Consider the following 23554-nt stretch of genomic DNA (forward strand, 5'->3'; position numbering starts at 1 on the left):
TTCGATATAAAAGACAGGAATGTGACATAATAACATTATTTAAAAAATAAACAATTTACAAAACAAATCAATTACAATTATTAACTTAGTCTACCCATAATGTCAAGATTCTAGAATTATGTTTTCTCTCTCTATGCAAAGGATTGTAGAATGTAGCAGGCCATTTTATTTTATTTCCATGGTTACACAACTTCCTCTCCACCTCCATCTCTTGATTATCATACTATATGCAATATTACACTTTGTGCTTGGAAATGGAAATATAAGAAACAACAATCGATACTGTTTTAAAGGAGACTATATACAAGACAACAGGTCCCTTACACCTTGTGTCTCGAAAACCTTGTTCACTTGGTCAGTTGGTCACATTCGTTATACAACGATTGGCTATTCGTTGGCTATTCGTTATACAATTCAGGTCTGAAAAAAGGCCTTTTTGTAACATGAAATTCACAAACAAGCATGACAAACAAGTAAACATTAGCATCATTACTTTTTTTTTCCCCCCCATGAAAACATTCTTTATATTTATGTCCCTCTATTCAAACAAGACATCCTATAGAAAAGTTAAACATTGTGTCCAATAAACTGAAGGTCCATGATGTAATCTGAAAGTGCAAAATATCCCACTACTCAGAATTAGCTGACTAGTAATTGCAGTTGGCTACATACAGTTTCACCGTAACAGTAGCTCATTAAGTTGGGTAACCATTCTGAAAGACTTCTTGTCCACTCATGGCTGATAGTGCTCCGTGCAAGTAATGGTCGATTGAAGCTCTATACTCCAAAATTGAAAAAATCAAACAATTACTATGAGGTTGAAGTAGAGATTATCAGGTGTTATTTGAGGGTATTTGTGTACGTGTTGGTTTCACCATTTAGAAACACTTTTTATACATAGTCCCCCTATTTTGGGGCGCCAAAAGTAATGGGACAATTGGCTTGACATGTGTTTCTGGTATGTCAGGTGAACTACAGGGGCTTCACTGCAAGGTGCAAACCACTAGTTATCCTCAAAAAGGATGGCCATGTTATAGTTTGCTAAAAAGTACCCAAAGGCCTGCAGAGTTCTGGAAAAAGGTCTTGTGGACAGATAAGATAAACATTATCATTCATCATAGTGATTGCAAGAGGAACATTTGGAGAAAAAGGATCTGCCCAAGATTTACAACATACAACCTCATCTATGATACATAATGAGGGGGTGTTATGGTTGGGTATAGCTGCCACTAGAACTGGCTAACTTGTCTCAATTGATGATGCAACTGCTGACGGCAGCAGCAGAATGTATTCTGAAGTGTACAGAAACATCTTGTCTGTTTGAGTACAAGCAAATGCCTCCAAATTCATTGGATGTTGCTTCATCATACATTAAGACAATGACCCAAAACATACTGCCATGGGAAGCAATGAGTTTTTCAGGGCTGCAATACAGGCCTCGCAGAGCATCACCAGAGAAGATACCCAGTGTCTGGTGGGGTTAATGGGTTTCAGACTTCAGGCAGCTATTGCATGCAAAGAATTGTCGACTAAATACTTCATTTGGACATTAAATAAATCTGTCCCATTACGTTTAGTGCCTGAAATAGGGGGACTATTTTGTCATTTCTGAATGGTGAAATAGTAATTGTTTGATTTCAAATCCAAACCTTCTGAGTATAGAGCCAAAAGAAGAAGAACAAAAACGTATATGGGGCACTATCACTATGATGCCTTGTTTTCTGGCTGCGTTGGGGCACAGAGGTTAGGCCGAAGTTTGTTTCTTTTTGCCTTTAGTCTTGTCCTTCTTCTTTCGTCCACCTAGGAAATAAAGACAGAAAACAAGACAGAATAAGAAACGGCACAGTTTCCCACACAACACCTCGGCTATACCATTATATTTACCACCCATAACACACCAGGTGATGTTTGTGAAATTTGTTGGAAGCACCCCCAAAGACTAAACGCAAGGACACATAGGTAGGTGAAGCTTGATGATTTTTTTAGTGAAGCTGTGTAAAAAAAAAAAAAGAGCAGTGATGTCATCTTTAGGGGAAAGATACTGTAGGACTTCAACATACTATGGGGTCACAGAGATTTACAGTACACCGGCAACAAACTGCTGCACTGACATTAATACTTGCAAATGTAAGCAACTGCAGTAAAAGTGTTCACAAGTAAAACAAATACTAAAGACAACAACATTGTTTTTATTGGGTAAAACATTTCAATTATTCTCATGAATTTAACATTTTGCCCTCTTAAATAACCTTTACACATGGTGTAAAAAAGAAAATTGGTCTGAAATTCATTAAATATTAAATCAGACCAGGAGACGCCAGAATGTCAGAATGACCCACAAAACCACTGCCTGTGTAGATCAATGATTTAGTACATCAATATGCACTCTCTGTGTGTGTGTGTGTGTGTGTGTGTGTGTCCCCAAAGAGACAGGTCACATGGGATACAAGAGCCCCTTTAACTACAACGGTCTAGCTGAGGCAGTCCATTTAATGGTTGTTGGAAGGGAACACAGGCAGAATTCGGCCGAGGTCCCGTGGTGTTCATTGGGTTGGCATGCGTTTTTCCAGTCGCAAGGGGTATCACATCTCCCTCCATAAGGTCAGGTCGCTGTGCTGGAGGGATCCAATGATGGCAAACCTACCAGTCTCTCAGCCAGCACGGCAAGCTGACAGACAATACACAAACCCCCCCCCCCAAAAAAAAAACGGGAAAGCACCCACACAAAGCCAGACCTGGCAACACACACATACAGTACCGGCCACATAAGACATGGTGGAGAGGTGAAGCAGGAACAGTTTCTGCAACAGAACAGCTTTTTGAAAAGCGATTGGGAAGGAAGGATTTGCAATACTGATGGGAAATGTAGTTGACAGGACTCTAGTTAGAGTACATACAGTGTAGTAGGAAACCTCAGACAATAAGGACCTGGTTAGATCCATGCAGTTGTATTAGTGCATGATTCAGGGAGTCACCTGGTTGGCTAAAAAGTGGAGGACCTACCTCACTGTAACACACACCCCTTTTTAGGTTTAGGGGGGTCTTTTCTGTCCCCCGTGTCTGCTTTTAGGGAGTTAAAGAGAAAAGACAAACTGCTTGATTTGGGTAATTACTTTGAGGAAAATTGTTGTTTGCTGCACCTTTTCAGTACTTCTGGCTACTTGATTTTCACATTCAAAACCAACATGGCTTTTGCTGTTTGAAATGTGTGATATAGCTGTTCCTAGTCTCCAGATTTCCAAGCAAACCTTGCTGTTCAAAGTGTTGTTAACCCATTCACATTCGCTCAATTCTTTAGTTAAGTTCCTATGAGGTTAATAAATAAGACACTTCACAAAAAAACCGATTTGAATTATTGCAAATTTGAGTGTCATCAGAAAGTAACAAAACAAATTCAGTTGCTGGAAAACAATTTGAATTTCAAAGGTACCAGCACACCAAACTAATAACAGCTCACAGGGACAAAACAAATAGTTGACATACTGTAAACACATACACACATAATAATTGCCCTTTTATGATTTTTACAGCCCTAGAAACAAGGAGATAAGAATATTCTCCCATGGTTTGTGTGCCACAGTCCATCTCTTACGGAAATCTAATTTGTTTGGAAAACATTACCTTCGCTACTTTTCTTTGTTTTACTCCTTTGCTGCATCTTTTCTTTGGACTCTGTGTCTCCGTCAACTGTGGCCGAGGTAGGTGCCGACACTGGAGACCCACACAACGCCGTTCCGTCAGCCCCGCTCTGCTCCTTCACCTTTGATTCTGCGTTTCCTTCCCTGGGAGCATCCCCGGCAGAGGAGCATGCGTTCCCATTCACATCCTCAACCTGGGATTCAGTAGCCATGCCCTCATCTCTCTCTGAAGATCCCTCCTTGACCAGGGAGTCGAGGGAGATATACAACTCAGGATTGAGGTCTCCACTCTGGGTATGATCACCAGCGCCTTGGTCCTTGGTGGTGGTGGTAAGGAGGTCACAGGGGCCGATGGGCTCTATTGAATCTAGTTTGAGCGATGGTTCGGTTGGAATGCCTGATGTGGACTCCTGTGTGCGTGGCAGTCTGTCCTGTGGTCCTTGGTCAATGGTTGATTCCACCTTGTCCACTATGGCTGATGATCGCTCAAGCTTGGCATGTTCTAGGGTAGAGGAGAGGGAAACAATGAACTACAGATGTCTTTTTTGTGGAAAATATACACTCAGAAAAAAAAGGTTCCACTATGAACTAAAAAGGGGTTCTTAAGATGTCCCTGTAGAATAAAACCCTATTTTGGTGAACATTTCCTCCCTCTGTGGAAAGGAAGCCTTTGTTCCATTGTTTAAGCTTTGAAGACTACGCAGACTTCTGTGACCCTATTTGGGTGCATACAGCGAAAGCCACATCATTCACCTGCTAATGCCAACCCTTAGCAAACAATAGTCTAGTCCCATGCTCACCAGGCTGGGTGCTATCCCTTTTCCTGTCATTAGAGGGCAGGCTGCCCCTGTCCGCCCGGTTTCTGGTCTTCCTCAGTGCATAGCCCTTCTTGATGTCAGCCAACAGGTGGTCTATGATGCAGCCCTCCTCCTGGACTGGGAGGGCTTTACGAACTTGAGGGGTGAGAGACAGAGGGTACATTTTAATGTAGTTGACTCCTGATACATATATACTGATATTATATGCAATGGGTTTTTTGGACTGTTATAATGTGTGAACCACAATTATGCAGAAATCAGCTTAGTAGAACAAAAGTGCAATGCACCTTTACAGTGTGCACTTATCAGGGGTTGACTGTACTTCAAAGTGTCATCTTTTCCTTTTCCTTCCATCATTATTAAAATGTACAGGTTTTCACCTATAAAAGGTCTATCGATCACCTGTAAAGGTCTTATGAATCGGTGTAGATCAAAAAGGAGGAGGAATGCCACTTCACTATTGAGACAGAGGCATGGTAAAATCCCTTTCAGAAGCAACACATCATCTGTCTGATGTTGGTAACGGGTAGGGGTTATTCCTGACCATACGATTTACTTGACCAGGAAAAACTCCAGGCCCTAGTAATAGGATACCAACTAATGGGAAGCAGACTATGGTCACGTGGGCGGATGAGAGTCATCTTAAGTACTGGCAGATGAGAGTCATCTTAAGTACTGGCACGGTTACACGCACTTATTTTTCCGTTCTCCCCCCTCTGTCTCTTAGAGTCGTCCTCCTCCTGCTGTTTCTTCCTCTTCTCTGCCTTGATGGCCTGCTCTCGCCAGGTCTGATTGTCCTGGGGTGGGAAAGAGGAGGGGAAAAACGTGGTGTAAACAGGTTTCCATAATGCACAAGGTGCAAACCATAGAATCGTGCCTCAGTTAGCATTCATACATTTCATCACTAAAACTAATTCCGGAATGCTTTCAATTCAAACCGCTAACTGAGTTTCTGGGATAATTAGGCTACGACATGGAAGAAATGGAGGCTGAAAATCTCATCCCGTGGAAGGGGAACCATATGTGAAAGGAGCTAGTTGTGTCGATTGTGTAACTACACAATCAAATTGATTTGAATAGCGCTACAATATAAAATTGTCACAAAGTGCTTAAAAGTTACCCGAACCTGTTTGATGACTGGAGGTCATACTACAGGCGGGATTAGAAAGCCCAGCTGTGGAAATTAAAACAGGCTGGCCACTAGCCTTGTCACGCACTGGCATCGTTGTAGAAACCTGGCTATTGTTGAGTCAGTCGCATCTCTCACCTTGATTGCTTTAAGGAAGAGTCCTCTGAAGGTCTTGATGGTGCTGAACAGCTCCTCCAGGGAGAGGCGGGACGAGTCCTCACACAGATACTCCGCCAGCTCCTCCTTCTTCTTCTCGATGGAGGCAAAGAGCTCCTCCAGCTCCTCACAAGCCTCCAGGCTCCCCTACAAAGCCATTTTAATTCATGGGGGATGTTTATTTATGATCTGGCAACTCAATGACATGGCTAATGTCTGACGATTAGAGGAGTGCTGGTGTGAAACAACCACAAAGTCATACGCCCTCTGGTGGCGAGGAGAGGTCTAGCAGCCAGAGTAATTCTCATGAGGTCTCAGCCACACAAATGTTGTCTTAGTTTTTCCACCATACCAACTAAAGAGAGGTTCAAGTAATTTTCTCTTTGACTCAAAGTGTGTATGGAGTATGTGATATGTACACGAGCTTGAGAGAGGGGGAGATAGATATAATTAAATAACTACAAAAAGGAGCTCCCAACCTTCATAGCAGTGAGATACTGCTGCTTGATGTCCTCCTGAGAAGAGGAGGCCACTTTTTTCTCAGAATTCCTCAACCGTTTGACCAGCGAGCTCGCCTCCGCCTGAATAGAATCCACATTTATTCTGCGGAAATAACACAAGCAACCTTTGCTCATTTCAATGTACAATACATACTGTAGTAGTGCAATGGTTCTCAAAGTGAGGCCCAATGGCGGTCATCGGAAACGTTTCTGGCGGCCCGCAATGAGTTAAGGTGACATGATGAAATGCGTTATATTTTAATCATCCATCACACAGTGCTGAAGAAGGGTAAAACTGCGCCCCCTGACAGCGCCCCCTGCTGTTGTGGCGTACACACGTTGTATGGTATGCACACAGTATTCTAGAAAGCAATGTTAACAAACTGCTATCAATTTAGTAATTGATTTCCCATTACCCAGCAGCCTTTTCACAGATCTTGAGATCATCTGGAAGGTTCAGCAAGTCAGCATGGTTTTTCTCCACCTCCTAGAAAAAAGAGTAAACAAACAAATTGAAACGGAATTGACCTCAACCCTTTTATTATTATTTTTTGTAAACAACAATGTACAGTACAACTACATACAGTAACAAAATCATACATACAGAACACCATGGAGATACAGGAAAATAAGAAAGAAAAAAAAATGTTTTACCTCCAGGATATGATGGAGCAATGTGATACGGGACTTGTTGGCTTTGGTTTCTGTGAGCTTCAGCAAGGTGCTGATCTTGAAGCCGTCTGCGTTGCCTGTGTGACTCCCCTATGGGCAGTGGGAGAAATGAATTCAGTGCTTAAGTCTCTTTCCAAGTTGTGAAACCATGAATTCATACATTCACAGTTTGTGGTAGTGGTTGTAGTAGTGTGTGTGTGTGTGTGTGTGTGTGTGCGTGTGTGTGTGTGTGCGTGCGTGTGTGCGTGTGTGTGTGTGTGCGTGCGTGTGCGTGTGTGTGCGTGTGTGTGTGTGTGTGTGTGTGTGCGTGTGTGTGTGTTGCCAGGCCCTTACATAGTTGAGGAAGTTTCCGACGTCAAGTATGAGCTTGCAGAAACTTGGAAGGCGAGTGCTCTCCGTCAAACCTGAAGATGGAAATATCCTTTCATCATATTCACAGATCTAGCAAAAACATTACTACAAAACACTACTGTATGTGTATGTGTATGTGTATGTGTATGTGGTTTGCCCTAAGGGAAGATGAGGATGGGCACTGGGTAGCTAATCAAATGAGCATAGAAGGGTTATATGCAAATCCCATATTTTTTTGGAGAACCGGTACTTGGTAAAAATAATACAGACAGAGAAAAAACACCCTCACATGGTAAATATACTACATGCTCCCATTTGCACCACAAACAACGTTTCAACTTCAATAGACTTCCTGATGAAGACTTCTGTTGAATTTGAATCGTTGTTTGTGGTGCAGCATTAAAGCACAAGGGAACATTTATATACTGTGTGCGGGCCTCTTCTTTCTTAATCGACAGCTAATCAGAACTTACTCTCACAGGCTGCGTCCAGCAGCTCAGCTTTGGGCTGCAGCATCTCTAACACAGAAGCGGTCTCCTCACAGAGAAGCATGCACTCGATCCTCATGGTGTAGCTGAGGTAACACACACACAACCAGGGTAAATATGCAGAAGACAGTTGCAGGTGGGTTAAAGTAGCCAGCAGTGATGTTTTAATAAAAAAAAAAAAACAACAACAACAACAACAAACAGCTGAGGGATGAGGCTGGAAAAATTTAACCACTCAAAAATATAGACGGAGCTATGGATGTAAGGACTGACCATCCATGAGATCAAAATGATAGTTTTAACCATGTTTTTAAGCTACTGTATGCATTGTTCGTTTACAATTGCATTGTTTACAAATAACGCAGTAAAACAAGTTTATATTTTGGGTTCTGATGTGGTTAGAAAGTTGAACTAATCTCATTAATCAATGGCTATCAACATAGATGCACAATCCGACATTGCAGATTTTATGTGACTCGAGAACACCTGACTCATCATCAGACTCATCATCATCCCCTTTCAGAGGGTTTTGTTCACCACATAACCAGAGGTAAAAAGGGTCTGGTGTGTGGCCTGGGGTGGTCCAGTGGTCTAGCACCATGGCCTACAGTGCACACATATGCCCATGTCAGCATGGGTTTGAATCTGCCCCATGCCCTGCTGACATACCCTCTCCTCCTTACTTTCCTGTCTTTCTTCACAATCTCTATGCAATAAAAAAAATATAAGGAGTGGGACTGCCCCACAAAAAAAGGTGTGTGGAGCATTACGGTATACCATGGAACTGATAGGAGCTCGAGGTAGAACCGGTCCACGCCGGCCAGCTTCTCTCTCTCCCCCTGGTAGGACTTGAGGTTCTCAATCTGAGAGGTGGAAAAGTACTAGGAGTTTAGCAGTAAACACTGGAATGACAATTCTGTCCCAAGCTTACATGCAAATGATAACTAGAAATACACATTTAAAAAAAAGTATTGCCACTTGGGCTAAACCAGTTGAACCTGGCAGGGGTTGCTGTGTGACCCACACCTCATGTTTCTCTGGCAATAACTTCTGCATCTGTTTCAGCACCTCGACGTCAAACTTGGAACGGTCCCCATTTTGGATCATAGCTACAAAGTCTTTATGTGAGCTGGGAGGGAAACAGTGGGAGTGGGCAATGAATGTCTCAGAGCAGTTTGACACTCAAATCTTGGGGTGCATCTCAATAGTCTAAAGTGGCTTCCTCGACAGTCTCCCGTTTACTGTGCTGAAAACGCAACCTCAAATCTCTTTCCTTGATTCCTCACATCTTCTATCCTAGCTTTCTCAAAACTCATTGGTGGTGCGAGTCTGGGACTCCTCCCCTCTGACCTTCTCACCCAATATGTTTGGAGAAGGAGGTGAGGCATCAAGGAAAGACATTTGAGGGATTGGAGAGTGCAATGTGGAGGATGCCTTCAAAGAATATGCTTTCAGATGTCCAGTTCAGTTTAAACTCAGTGCAGATCCAGGAAAGGGTACAAGGATACAAAGCTACTTTAAGACCAAGATATACTCTTCGGCCTGGAGTTGGAAAAATACAAACCAAAGCTCACCATCTGAACTGCTTCAAGAATATGTTCAAATTTAGATTTTTCTTTGCATCAACGAAGGATATCTGTGGAGAGGAAAAAACAAGAGACAACCAAGATTATCACTTTCTGGCTATTTAAGAGATGATAAAAACCCTAGTGGGCGCTACAGAATAGTGGTGGATCGGGTGAATATATAAATTAATTTCACGTTATTCATTCTGTTAAATGTGAGTTGCCAAAATAAAATGTAAAGCACTTGAGGCCAAATTATAATATAACTATAATATAAATTCAATCCATTCATCTATAAAATGTAGAGCCCAATTTTTTCCTGCAAAAAAACCTAACAAACTCTCGGCTAGGTGAGAAAAATACCACTTTAAACCACATGGATCAATTCATTTGGCTTTAAAACTACGGTAAATTGGTGTAAAACAGGGTGTAATGGATGACTCTTCACCTCTTTGGGCTCTCTTTTGACGGTAGTGTTCGTACTTTTGGCCTTTGAGTCAGTCACTGGCAGACAGAAGAGCTCCTCAATGCTGGTGTAGTCAGGTTCCAGGGAGTCAGAGTGCACTGACGACCACATGGTGTGGCTTTCTGTGTGTGTGTGTGTGTGTGTGTGTGTGTAAGAGAGATTTGTAAAAGGGAGGAGATGGGGATCAGGAAAAAAAATTACAGCAAATGCACTGCAAACACAAATACACGTACCAGGAAATGATTCAGTTTTTAAAAAAACATCACACACACATGCGCATGCACACACTCGTACGCACATCTTGAATTTATATAAACCAGGAGAAAGAAAACCAAAGCTGTCCCAACTCATACTGCAACTGCATTCCCTAAAATGCTTCCATCACTGAATCAACATTGAGGGTTTTAAAATCTATTATTAAGTATTTGCTGAATGAATTCAAAGGTGATATTGAACGGATAGGTCCACTTACCAGACACTACTCTGGAGGGCAGCTTCTGCCAGTTGAGCTTCTTCATGCGCAGTGTGGGACAGCGGCTCGCCTTGGGGAGAGGAGCGTAGTAGGATCCCCCCAACAACTGCACGTTCTGGGCCATGATAATATCTCCACTACCTGGGGGAGCGGGTGGTGGGGGAGGGGGGCCCATACCAGGCAGCGGAGGAGGTGGTGGGGGCCCCATACCAGGCAGGGGAGGAGGAGGTGGGGGCCCCATACCAGGCAGGGGAGGGGGAGGTGGGGGCCCCATACCAGGCAGGGGAGGGGGAGGTGGGGGCCCCATACCAGGCAGGGGAGGGGGAGGCGGTGGACCTCCTTGCCCCATCCCTGGTAGAGGTGGAGGTGGAGGAGGAGGAGGAAGACCTGCAGCACCAGGGAGACGTGGAGGAGGCGGCATCCCAGGTAAAGGAGGAGGCGGTGGGGGTGGGGGTGCACCAAAGGTGGCCCCCATGCCTGGTAGGGGTGGGGGTGGTGGAGGGGGGGGAGGAGGAGGGCTTGGGATAGCAGCAGGGGGAGGAGGGGGAGTTGCAGAAGCCATGTCTGATTGGCTGGTTGTGCTGCCGAGCGAGTCTGTCTGGACGGCCCTGCTGGTGGTCTTGGTCCTGGGACCGGCTGAGACCTGCTGACTCTTGGAAGAGAGCAGGCGCTCCATCAAACGTTCAGTGGAGTTCATTTGTGCTGCAGGACACGCAAAGACACACAAAAAGTCAACCGATTGACCTCATGAGGGCTGAATTTCCATCTCAACACTAACACCTTGTATGAGCTTTAACTTTGCAACATCATTGTGGTTCTTTTTTGTTACTGTACTGGGCTGGGCTGAAGACCTAATACTAAAACTGGATGATTTAATAAAAACTCTTAACTGGTCACTGTTCTGTACTGTGTGTGTATGTGTAACTTTCCTAACTCAAAAAACAACCCTTTTCCCTCAGCATTCTCTGTGCAACTCCAGGGTTATCAGTGAAATGGTGCGCCTGCACTTAAGGGAGATTCATTAGCAATTGCTACCAGGTGCCATCAATCAACCAATCACTGGATCACAGACCTCCCCTGCGGTGCGTCTCAATAATCTGAATCACAGACCTCTCCTGGGTGCATCTCAATAGTCCTTCCTCTATTCCTTCTAAAAAAAAAAAAAGCATTAGAGGAGAAGATCCAAGGTTCCTCCCATGTGTTCTGAGAAGGAAGCAAGGAGGAAGTGTGCAAGGAATAGAGGAGAGATTGTTGGGACGTACCGGCGTCGCCTCTCTCTCATCTGCACTGACCTAAGAGAATATGGCCGACACCTTCTAAGGCTTTGCTTTGGGAAATTGGTCAGTATTTGTTGGCTAACTAAATGTGGCTAGGTGTATTCTGTTAAATAGTGAAACAACAATGGAGAACACCTAGGGGGTGAGAATTGTGAGAGCTTTGTAACACTAAGATCATCCCATGTTGTTTTAGGGGGATCCAGACACCACCCACCACCCACACTCACTGTCCTGGGTCAGCAGAATGGCACAGCGAGCCACACACCCAACCAACCCTCTCCTACCCAACCAACCCTCTACCACACACCCAACCAACCCTCTCCTACCCAACCAACCCTCTACCACATACCCAACCAACCCTCTCCTACCCAACCAGCCCTCTACCACACACCCAACCAACCCTCTCCTACCCAACCAACCAACCAACCCTCTACCACATACCCAACCAACCCTCTCCTACCCAACCAACCCTCTACCACACACCCAACCAACCAACCCTCTACCACATACACAACCAAACCCTTTCCTACCCAACCAATCCCTCCCCTCTAGGCCAGCCCTTTCCCTGAACCATACCCATGACCAACCGCCACCTCACCCAACTGCCTCTCTCCTCTCACCTGGCAGAGACTCGCAGTCCTGGGCCAGCAGAGTGGCACGATCAGCCAGGGCCTCCAGTGTCAGCCACACGTCCCCCCGTTCCGGCGCCACCAGCAACAGAGCCTGCAGGATGGACAGCAGGTGGACAGAGGCCGGGGAGCTGCTCACCTGGTGAGGGAGAGAGGGAGGCAGGGGACAAGACAAAGGAGGAGAGGGAGGAAGTGGGGTTAGATATCCTAATGACAAGCTTATATTTACCACCTGGAAAAGTGGTTCAATGATTTTTTAGTAAAGTACTCCTTTAATCTTAAGAGATGAATTCTAAGAGTTAGAGGTTGTTAGAGGTTGCACATCAATTGGTCTATCAGTTATACCACGGTGCTTACTTTGGTGAAGAGGGAGGTGAAGACGTCCTGGTGACTGTTCATGTCGATGCCTCCGTACAACCTCTCCATCTCCTCCTCATCCTCCGCCATGGAATCCTCAAAGGCCTCACACTGGATGTTCAGGTCCAGGTCCTCAGTCTCCCTGTTACATAAGCACACAGATACTGTACACATACACATACATAGGTATTGATGCTTGGGAAATCTTACAGAAAGTCATACTGTCGTTCCACCAAATGCATCCCACACATACCTCAGCTTTGGCAGTAAATCCAGTAACTGTAACCCTACAAGGAAAAGACTTAATTAAGATGAATCCCAGTACAGTCTTTCAATATCTCAATATCTCTGAAATGATGGTTAGAGTTTTTTAATATGTCTTGTTTTTTCTTTTACAGAGCAACTACATTTTACAGAAGTGTGTACTTGTCCCCGCATGGACTTAAAAACCCAGGATGGGTCTAGTCACGGGGTCTTATACCAATCCATTCCCATCTAAATGTCTTTTGAAAAAGGGTGGAGAAAAAGGAAACAGCAGTGTAGTCATACCAATGAACTCCTTGCGTAGCTTGTCCCTCTTCCTGAGGTCCTCTACTCCGAAGATTAGCACGTTCACCACACTCATCAGGGTCACCAAGTACGGAACGTTGTCCGTGGCGTGCAGCTCGTTCATGATCACGCTGAAACGGTACTGCTGCAACTTTACATTCTGGTGAAGATACAAGTATTTTGTATAGTTTATTCGACAATTTTAAAACAAAAACACACATATTACAAAAATGTACATGTATATGAATTAAATCATCAAGGATATCACACAGTCAAGTTATTTCCAATGTCGTCCTAAAGTCATCAATCCAAAAGTTACTTCAACTCATCAAATACAATAACAATACAGTTAAGAAGAGCAGGGATTTTCCTCCTAAAATGCCGAGGAGATATCTCGTTTGGTTTATCCGGAAGCCAAGGCTGAGCAGATGAGCCACCAGCTGTGCTGTGTGGTGTGCAGACTGTGCCCTGGAGTCTGCACATATGAGCCAATACATCTATATATATGAGGATCCAGGATGCCCTTCTCTCGGAGGGGTCGATACACACTGTAAATATGTGATTTTGTTGGTAAGATGTGACGTTTAAGTCCATGTAGGCTATTTAGCCATTTAGTCACTGAGGCTGAGGAGAGGTCAAAGGTCAGGGTGTAAAGGCAGTCTTACCTTGTAGTGCTCCAGGGCATCCAGAGCTCGGTGGTGACCCTGGGGATTGAACAGGCTGAGGGCAGCCAGCAGCTCAAACACCTGCATCTTCACCATGGTGTTGGGTGTGTCCAAGGCTGTCAATCAAAGACAAAACTATGTCACACGCAAACACTTTATTTGACAAACTACCACTTAGATATACAATTTCATGGTTATTTGACAGTTTGTTCTACCCAGAGCTACTTAGTTAACACATAAATCCAGTGTCCATTAACTCTGGTTAAGCTCATTAAACAATCGAGCCATCGGAACCATAAATGTAAATATCGGTCCACAAACACGCATCCCAACAACTTGCAAACACTTTTTCCTCATGCACTAAAACACAACTTTAGTCGAGGCATCATGTTGCCACCTGTTTTCTAAGTCCCCTTTCTCGCTCCCTTGTAAATTGCCTTGCAAGACCCCTTTCTAGCCCCCTGGCTAACCCCTTAGTAGCTCTTTGCAAACCCCCTTGCTAACCCTTCTGCTTTCCCCCCTCTTAGCTCCTTGATCATGTTGCTAGTCCAGTTCCTCACCCCCTTACTACTAGTCCACTAACAAACCCCTTTACTTGTCTCCTTACTAGCCCCATTGCCAACCCTCTTCCTAGCCCCCTTGCAAACTCACTACTAACTCACCTTGTGACAAGGTCCTTACATATCCCTCGTTGTCCAGGATGAAGTGCAGCCCGGCCGAGGAATTCATCACCGCCCTGACACAGGCCACACAGGTGAGCTGCAACAGGGCGTCAGCGATGCGGGCGCACCCGCGGCCAGACAGCCTCTCCAGGGCCTCCATCAGCAGGTCCAGCCCGTTGAGCTCCAGGAACTGAACCATCCATTCCTGGTCACTGCCCTCCAACCGCCTACGGAGGCCAGAGTAGTTGACCACCGTAGGTACCTGTTAGGGATTCATTTCATTCAGATAGACATCGTGTATGTTTTGTCTGTCTGTTTTGACATTTTATGCCAGTGTGCCGAAGAAGTTTTTCTATGTTATTAAAGTTTAATGGACAATGACGTTTTCTTATCTTGTCTCCAGTGAAGCGTGCTGTACACGGTTAAGCATTCTCAAGTTTATCTCTGTGCTTCTCTAAAATATGTGCATGCTGACAGTAAGGAGGAGTGGAGTGAAAGGGTGGGGTTGAAGTAGTATTAGTGAACTCTTCATGCAATAATTGCCAAATTTCTCAAAGTAAATTATTCTAAATCAAGCAATTAATTGCCCTCAGTGATCGTATCAACTGTGACGTCATGCCTAGTGCTAGTGGAGTACCTGTAAAAGGCGGATGCACAGCTCCGGGTCTGCGTTCTCCAGGTTGGCCTCTAGGTGGGCATCTGGGTCCGGAGGGGTGCTGGCCAGGTGCTCTTTAAGGGCCCCCCACTTCCCCTTGGCTGCCATGGTGACGGAGATAGGGGGAGCTAGAAGGTAGAGAGAAAGAAAACATATTTGGTGAAGAGTTAAATTGTCAAAGTGAAACATTTGTTTTAATTTCATTGCATCATTTTGGTATTTTTGGGATGCACAAGAGTGACACTCAAATATCAATACAAGGAGCTACAATACAGGAACACAATACAGGAACTGTTGACTTGTTTTTAGATTCTAATTGTTGCCTATTTAGTAAGGACATGGAAGTCTAAAGTCGAATGTTCTCCTTTATCAGGCATTGAACCCTGGCTGATGAGGAACATCCTGACCCTCGAGGCTAGGGGAACAAAACAAACATCCTCCTCCAACAGGTAGCCTTGAGGGGTGGTTCGGTCCCCACCCTGGATTGCTCCAGGGGCGCCGGAGTTTGGCTGACTCTGTGCTCTGACCCCTCCGGTGACGCATGCATGTCTTTGCAAAAAATAACACATTCCTAAACAATCTCTGATTGGCAGAGACTGGCACGGCAAATAGTAGCATTCATTGAGCCTTAAAGGGATAGTCCACCAAAATGTCATAATTTGCTAATCTTACATAAGAAGACTATTATTTTTACTTTGGAAGTCATCTATTTACCAGTAGGGATTTCACTACTTTGCAGCACCCACAATATGCTAACATTAGCATTGATCGTCCCAAAACAACGTGGTTCAATGTCATTAAGCTTTGTCTTAAACGCTAACATTAGCCTGTGGTGGCAGTAGCACAGTTCTGAAAGCCTAATTATAGTTGTAGCCACTCCTGGACCTGACTAATTACAATCTTAAGCGATATTAACAACATTAAAGTTGGCCGAATCAATTTAACGATTCTATAAATTGAGTCGGGCCGTCTGGACTTTTCCCCCACAGAGGGCACCCAACTAGGGTGCCCTCTCTCAGACAGCAAGCTCAGGTATCAGTCACTATCCCTGTGTCTCCTTGCTGAGGTTGTCAGATCCGACGCCGGGTGATGAAACTGGAGACGTGCGTCATTGGCACAGGGGCACCCTGGCTCACCAGAAGAGAGAGAGGACGTGCTACGATACAATGGAAGAACGGTAGAGGAGAGATTTATTAATAGACAGTGATAATCACCGTGTCTTCCTCTTCCTCTTTTGACATTGCTTGAGAAAAAAACTGAATTTTCGAGGAACTACTTTGCTGACTGAGCTATGTCTAATTGGAAAACATATGTTCAATCATTTTCTACAGCCATTATCCATTATAATGGATCACATCCCTAACTAAAGATAGTGTACAGTAGATATTGTATGCAAAAATAACTTTTGTGTAGTTGCTTTTGTGTAGATGCATCGATGTCAGTGAGAGATTTGCATGAACGTTTCAGGTACTTTTTTTGCTAAGTTTGGCATCAAGTTTGCCCCTTATTACACAATATTTGTTCTTTGTTTCACTCTTGCTTAAAATCACATTGCTCTGCAATTCTACTGATGCAGTCCTATTGCTGCTTAGACCTGTGAACATCCTGTGGCATCCAGTGGCATCCAGTGCATATCCAGTGCCAGAGGTAAGTGAGTAGCAGTTAGGGCCAAAGACTGAATCCCCTGCCAGGGAGCACCCCAGTCAGCTATCCAGGCCTGTTAGTACAACCACATCTTTCCCTGGGAGGCCAATAAAAACACTCCCATGACTCTCTCTGTTACTAACCTGAAATACATTTGCAATAAACTAAATTGCATTTGAAATGTGTTAAATGTGCTAAAACACTCGGTGAAAATGGGTTTGAATTACACACTGTAACACAATGCAGACAATATGCATTTTCAATTTGTGTAGTTAATGTACGGTTAGTTTTTCGTTGATGGCAAATGTTCTGCAGTTTCATTACCACCTCATGTCTGTCTCTCTACCCCTCTCTCTTCTCTCTACCTCCCTGTCAGTCCTAAGTTTTCTTTCTCAATCACGCTCAGTCCCTCTCCCTCCCTCCCTCCCTCCCTCTCTCTCTCTCTCCCTCTCCCTCTCCCTCCCTCTCCCTCCCTCTATCTCTGTCTGGAATGTTTGACCCTACTGTTGACTCAGGCATTTGCAAGTTAGAAGAGCATTTGACCAAGGCATACCAATGAAGGTCACTGGTTGAGGCTATGACTAGGGTTAAACTCCACCGGCAGCAATGGACAGCCTTGCTGCAACACTCAATAAATAAAGCAGTATTTCCAAATAGGAACTCAGGAGATATGATTCTCTGAATGATATTTTGACCTGAAGTGGATCTCTCTCCACAAGTGTTAAGTGTCCAGTCAAATGCATGTGTTTATCTATTTACTAACTCAAAAGCAAGTCTCAGCTTTATATGGCATCTCTCAAGCTGAGCTGCAGCGATTTTGTCATGTCACCAATTGGTTGCCAGACATATTCTCATTCCTGAGATATCACAGGTATGTGTAAGAATGAACCCTGTTGACATGCAACATCGCCCTAAAATTATGTATAAGACAATGTAGTGAACCCATGTGCCAAAGGAGGTTGAATGTCGGGATGTGACACCCTTTCCTGTAACATGAGAACAAAACAGAAAAAAATGAATGAAAAAATGAATCACAGAATTTTTGATTCAGTTTCATCGTGTGAGCCTTCCCTTAAAGGTCCAGTATGTAGATTTAAGACATGGCCATAATAAAAATCAGTAGCAATCAGATCACATGATAAAGAAGGATCAGTAAAGAACGCTGTTTTGGTCCAAACAAAGCATTGTCTAAAATGTCAATCACTGGCCTTTACGTACCTATTTTACTTTAGTCTGTTTACAAGGATATGCACATATTTGCTGCTATTAAGAAACATAGCATATTTACATTAACAAATGTTTAGTATGGCCATAGACACACAGCAAAGCACAAAACTACATGCATCACCTTTAACAAAACTACATGCATCACCTTTAACAAAACTACATGCATCATCTTTAACAAAACTACATGCATCACCTTTAACAAAACTACATGCATCACCTTTAACAAAACTACACGCATCACCTTTAACAAAACTACATGCATCACCTTTAACAAAACTACATGCATCATCTTTAACAAAACTACATGCATCACCTTTAACAAAACTACATGCATCACCTTTAACAAAACTACATGCATCACCTTGACAACTACTGACATCAAGCTAAAAGGCTCAAGCCCGCTGTAAAGTGATGCTGAATGAATCTAAACTGCAGTGAGTTAGCGGCCGGGAGTGCCATCAAGAGGGTAAGAAGGAACTACAGTATGAGACAAGGAGAGAAAGGGTGGGGTCCACATTGCACAAACCTCAAAGTAAGGAATGCCTTTGCAGCTACAGGATGTAGAAAAACATGACTCACGCTGTGATTACTGACTCAGGCAGGACTGCAGGAGAGGAAAATGCATGTAAACTCTCGGAATACTGTAGCTGGCTGTAGGCATGGGTGAATCTCTGCTTTTAAAACATTGAAAGGCGTAGTCCTACTTGAAATATCCTGCTAAAGGACAATTGTGATTACAAAGACTCATAAAACACTTTCCTTTTGATGAATGGATGAAATAATGGTTGGATATAGTCAATCAGTAAAATATAGTTTTGCAGCATCTACAATCTACATTCATTGTTGCAAACACAATTATGGATATGAGATTATTTTCCATTAAAGGATTCTTTTTGGCCACTTAGTTATAGACCAATTTTGTAGAGTGACTGAGATGATGTTGTCCCATCGACTGTGCTTTTTCCTCTCCACCATTCAACTTTGTAGATTTTTGTAAGTCTCCCCTGGCCCCAGGGTCGCATTCCCGAGCAGTTTTGTTCCTCTCCATTTGCTCAGTTTGTAATGACAACCAGAAAATCTTTTTGATCCTTTCCCACACTAGACATCTTAATGAAGAAACAACTGTCTGGGTCAAGAGTTTCCAACAGAGGCTACCGTGAGGTCATGGGGTTCATGTACAACTTCACTTGTGATGTTGTGGTTTCAGCTTCTGGATTTTAATGAGAACCTTTCCAGTGATGCTAGAGTAGAGAAGCTAAGCTTCACACACACACACACACACACACACACACACACACACACACGATTTGCGAGAGGTGATGCCTTTTTTCCTATTGCTGCTAAACTGAAAATAGCTTCAAAAAGAGAAGCATAATACCCCTGTAAACACATGACTAGCCAATCACATCACACCTACACTCCAAGAATGTGCCAATCACAGGCCTATGGGCCTGACTACCAATTCACACAGCGTGGCATTATGGACAAATAGTTTCATTATGTGACGACTTGGGTTGACTTAAATCAAGTGACCTCTGCAAAGTTCTGACTTCAGCAACAAGTTGTGGAATTTTGCAGCATCTTGAGAGTGTGTTGCCATGGACACAGGAATCCCATGGTCTGTAAGGGTATATTGTTATTATTATTATCAAGACTTGTGTTTCTGTGATGGGAGGGACAGGCCTAGGGCAACATTTCCTGCGTCTTGACATAAGGAATGTAATAAGTCTCCTTCCTTGCAGCTTGGTAAGAAAAAGATAACATACTTTAGAAAGCAATAATATTATAATATTATAAAATATTGTATTCATTTTTGTATTCAATCCAATTCTAATTGATTTGTGCTTATCACAAACTGACTGAAACACAACTCTTCAAAAAGGGCACTTACTGTAACCAGCACTCGAGGAAACTAGACCAATGTAACCCTGAAGGAGAAGGTCTTCCGAAGGTCATGAGGAAAAAGGAACCAGTCTCTGGGTTTAGTCCCACCCAGGAAAAAGCTTAGAGAGCAACAATGCTGTTTGTGACACTGAATCACAAGATATAAATGTGACTGACTCAGCAACATGAGGACTTTGTTACCATAGTAAACTAAACCATAATATACCACTAGGCTTATCTCATATGAGGGAATATACTATCTCTCAGTATCACAATACACTTTCAAGTTCTTTAAAGAAAGTGCAATTCTCCATTCTAAAATAAATAGTCTTGTTTATAAAAAATAAGATCTTTTGAATCTTTCCCCATCATGAGGGATACCGGATGTATTACTTCAAAATCTACACAACTGATGGATTCTAGACCTCCCAGATGCACTTTTGACTGCTTTTGAGCTATGAAACTCTCAATCAAATGTATGTGTATAGCACTTTTTACAAAGACAGTTGTCTCAAAGAGCTTCACAACAACAATACAAACAATAAATACAATACAAACAATATGAACCAACACCGAACCATAGACCCCCAAAAAGCAAGCCAAGGAAAAACTCTCCAGAGGGGAGAAAAACATAGGACACAGTGGCAAGGAAAAAATCCCTGGGAGGAAGAAACCTTGAGAGGAACCAGACACCCATCCTCCTCTGGCCGATCAGGTGCTGAACAGTAGACTAATGTGGAATGTGGATTAGTGTGGTGTAAGAGTTCAGGGGTCCATAGTGAAGGGCAGCCTCCTGAGTGGGACCCGGGGACCTGATGAACTTTGATTTTAGGGTGAACTATCCTGCCATTCATCAGCATTAAGAATTCCATTAGCAGTGCGTACTTCCCCAATCTAATGCAGTCATTAGTTAGTTTTGACTATCCCAAAAGAACACACCCTTACATCAAAGTTCAACTCCCAATAATGTAAAAAAAAAAAAAAAAAAATATTCAGGAGATCTCAAACATTCAAAGTTAATTTCAAATGTATTGATAATTCTAAGACGTTGTAAACCGACGCCTGAAAATAAGTTCAGTGTAGGGGTGAACTGACCTTCTGATAGTCATTGATTTTTTTTTATCAGTTGGTGCCTTTGATCAACATTATCGACTCTTAATCCAATGCAGACTAGTTGGCTGGAATTCTGAAGCAGATATTGCAGGATACTCTATGTATTCCATAGAATACATAGAGCTGTATCATCTCAAATACAACAGATGAGTTGGTTTATGAAATGCATTTGGCCAGATTGCCTCTCCCATGTGTGCACACACTCTCCCTCCCTCTCTCTCTCTTGTCATTAGAGCTTGACGCTGTCTCTACATGTGGCGTGTAAACACAGAAACACCAGGCGGTCATTATCAGCGTTGTGGGATGGGTAATGCCAATTAGAATGGGTGATGTCATGGCAAAACTTGACTGGGCATTAGAATGTCCCTATGTACTGCCTTACACACACTGCACAGTATCAACAATACATGGCCAAAGGCACAACTTAGTGCCTGTAGAGTTATCTGGTTAATTACATAATCAAGTGATTAGATGGACACCAGGAGCCCGTCCTCCGATTCCTAGCTCCACCAGCCTCCACTGATGGACACATCACATCCCCAAATTGGCAGTGTATCAGTTCTCCAGGAAGAGATAGGCCTACCAACAGTAATACCTACCAAACAGTTTTAACTTATGATCTACGGTTGACGGGAATTCGCTGTGCTTACAAAAGAAGATTAAACCCATTTTGATGTGCACCACTGATATGCATGCAACTTCACAAACGTGCGCGGCCGTATGTGGCACCAAATTATACCGTTGTTGATAACCACATTTTACCGTAAAAGTTTAATTTTACCTACAAGGTCTATCTGTCCACCAACAACATTGGGTAGGCCTACCGCAAATTGCGCAAATATTTCTCAAAAAAAAAGTTGGATGCGTGGACAAGGATGACCACATTTCTGTCAACTTCGTCAAGTTCGAGATGTTTTGTTCCAGGGAATTTGCAATAACAGACGGACATAATAGCCAATTGCAAGTCCTCCGTCCTCATTAACAGATATTAAAGTACATTATTCTTACCGTACTGACTCATACCTCTACGAAGACGAATGAAAAGCTGTGGTTGACTATAACTCCCGTAAACGTGCAGCTTGGGACGAAACCACCAACTCTGCCCTCCAGTCCTACTATTCTCTATGGTCACTGTTCCTGCCTTTGCCTCCCCGTCTATTCTGAAGGACTGGGCGTGGCGAATGTTGTGATGATAATGACTGCATAGCTGCATGATAACTCCAGATGTTGAGAAATGTGTCCTAGACGCCCATGTTGGATATTTCAATGTTCTTGTGTTGCGATACTATTATTGGTATTAAGACTGTACCAATACAGTATAGACAAAATATGAAAATGTGGTTAAAATGATAGCTACATGTCCACCTGAAAATGTCAATGTGGTCCTCATCCTCATCACACAGTACACAGAAGTGTCTTCAAGTGTCTTCAAGGATGGCTTCAACCTTTTTGCAGCCCTTTCTCTACCTAGGATGAATATGGATGGAGTAATACTTTCAGATATGCCATAGGAGAGAAAAGGATATTTACCTGAAAATCAAAGCTCTCTTTATTTTGGCACACACACTCAGAATCAGGCCCATGTAAGCCATTTCAAAACAAGTTCTTATCACATAGCTGTTCTTGCAGACTGTTTTCCATTCCTGACATGCCAAGCACATTGCCTAATTCATTTCTGGTATTCATATCAGTGAAGCTTTTGTTCTTACCATGTTTACAAAATGATTTGTTTCAATACTCAATAGGTTGGCTTCCGGTTAAAATGTTAAAAGTTAATTACCCTTGGGTGTGGACCTGCTGACTCATCTTTGCTGTACCTCCGACACATACATCCGCCTCTTATCAAGTTGATAACAATTTACCACTTGAAAATGTTAAAAGCCAGCACAGTTGATCAGAGGCAAATGTAAGACTCATATATCACATCTAATAATTTTGTTTCATCATAAATCAGGGGTACACAACAAAGGGCCTTGAGTTTCACGGTCCTGTTGGTTTACAGTTGATCTAGGATCAATAGAACTCTTCATTATTGGTCCTACAGATGGTTCTCCCCTGGTCCTTAATTGATCCGTTTATGATTGGTCAGAGAGAGGAAAATTATTGGTGGTTGAAGGTTAGCCAGGTATGAATACATTTCTTATTAGGAGGCAAGGACAAAAAACGGCATTCTCTGCAACTATCAGTGACTGGAACTGTACGCCCCTGCTGTGGATATGCCTGTGGTGGAGGTGTGCTAAAAGGGTAGCCTTTCTTATTTCCGGGTTTATTCGCAACACCCTAGCTCGTCGCCATGGTAACATTTGATGTCCCATTTTTTTCTGACGGAAATAACTTTCTGCACTTAAACTAGCTGCCTTTACGTTATCACTTGGCAGATCTAGCTAGCTTTAAAAGTTACATAGGCTACTTTGATTGATTACAGGAAATTAGGGACATCTTCCATCCGAAAGGTTAAAGGTCAAGAAAATTTTGGATAATTACGGCATTAAAAATATGTATATATTTAACCGTTATTTTAGCAGGGAGTCCCATTGAGATCAAGGTCTCTTTTACAAGGGAGCCCAACAATACACATCAATGGGGCCCCCACCTAAAGTACATATGCATAAATCAGATACATTTTTCTGTGATTTG

General features: G+C 43.2%; 1 protein-coding gene across 1 annotated transcript; it reads right to left on the minus strand.

Annotated features, from left to right (window-relative positions):
- Positions 1–507: 507 nt before the first annotated feature.
- Positions 508–22005, minus strand: LOC310818381 (inverted formin-2-like). The gene is made up of 23 exons (XM_083689324.1): positions 21926–22005; positions 15032–15177; positions 14395–14656; positions 13733–13848; positions 13068–13227; positions 12772–12805; positions 12519–12660; positions 12153–12300; positions 10256–10957; positions 9766–9905; positions 9327–9388; positions 8779–8881; positions 8530–8615; positions 7738–7838; positions 7247–7317; positions 6896–7003; positions 6658–6728; positions 6221–6344; positions 5724–5888; positions 5151–5253; positions 4439–4591; positions 3622–4140; positions 508–1800 (listed from the first exon to the last, which is right to left on the minus strand). The coding sequence occupies exons 1-23, from the start codon at positions 21936–21938 to the stop codon at positions 1745–1747; spliced, it is 3585 nt and encodes a 1194-aa protein (XP_083545450.1). The 5' UTR covers positions 21939–22005; the 3' UTR covers positions 508–1744.
- Positions 22006–23554: the final 1549 nt, after the last annotated feature.

The sequence above is a fragment of the Argentina silus genome (genome assembly GCF_951799395.1).
Source record: "Argentina silus genome assembly, chromosome: 17".
Lineage (NCBI taxonomy): Eukaryota > Metazoa > Chordata > Actinopteri > Argentiniformes > Argentinidae > Argentina > Argentina silus.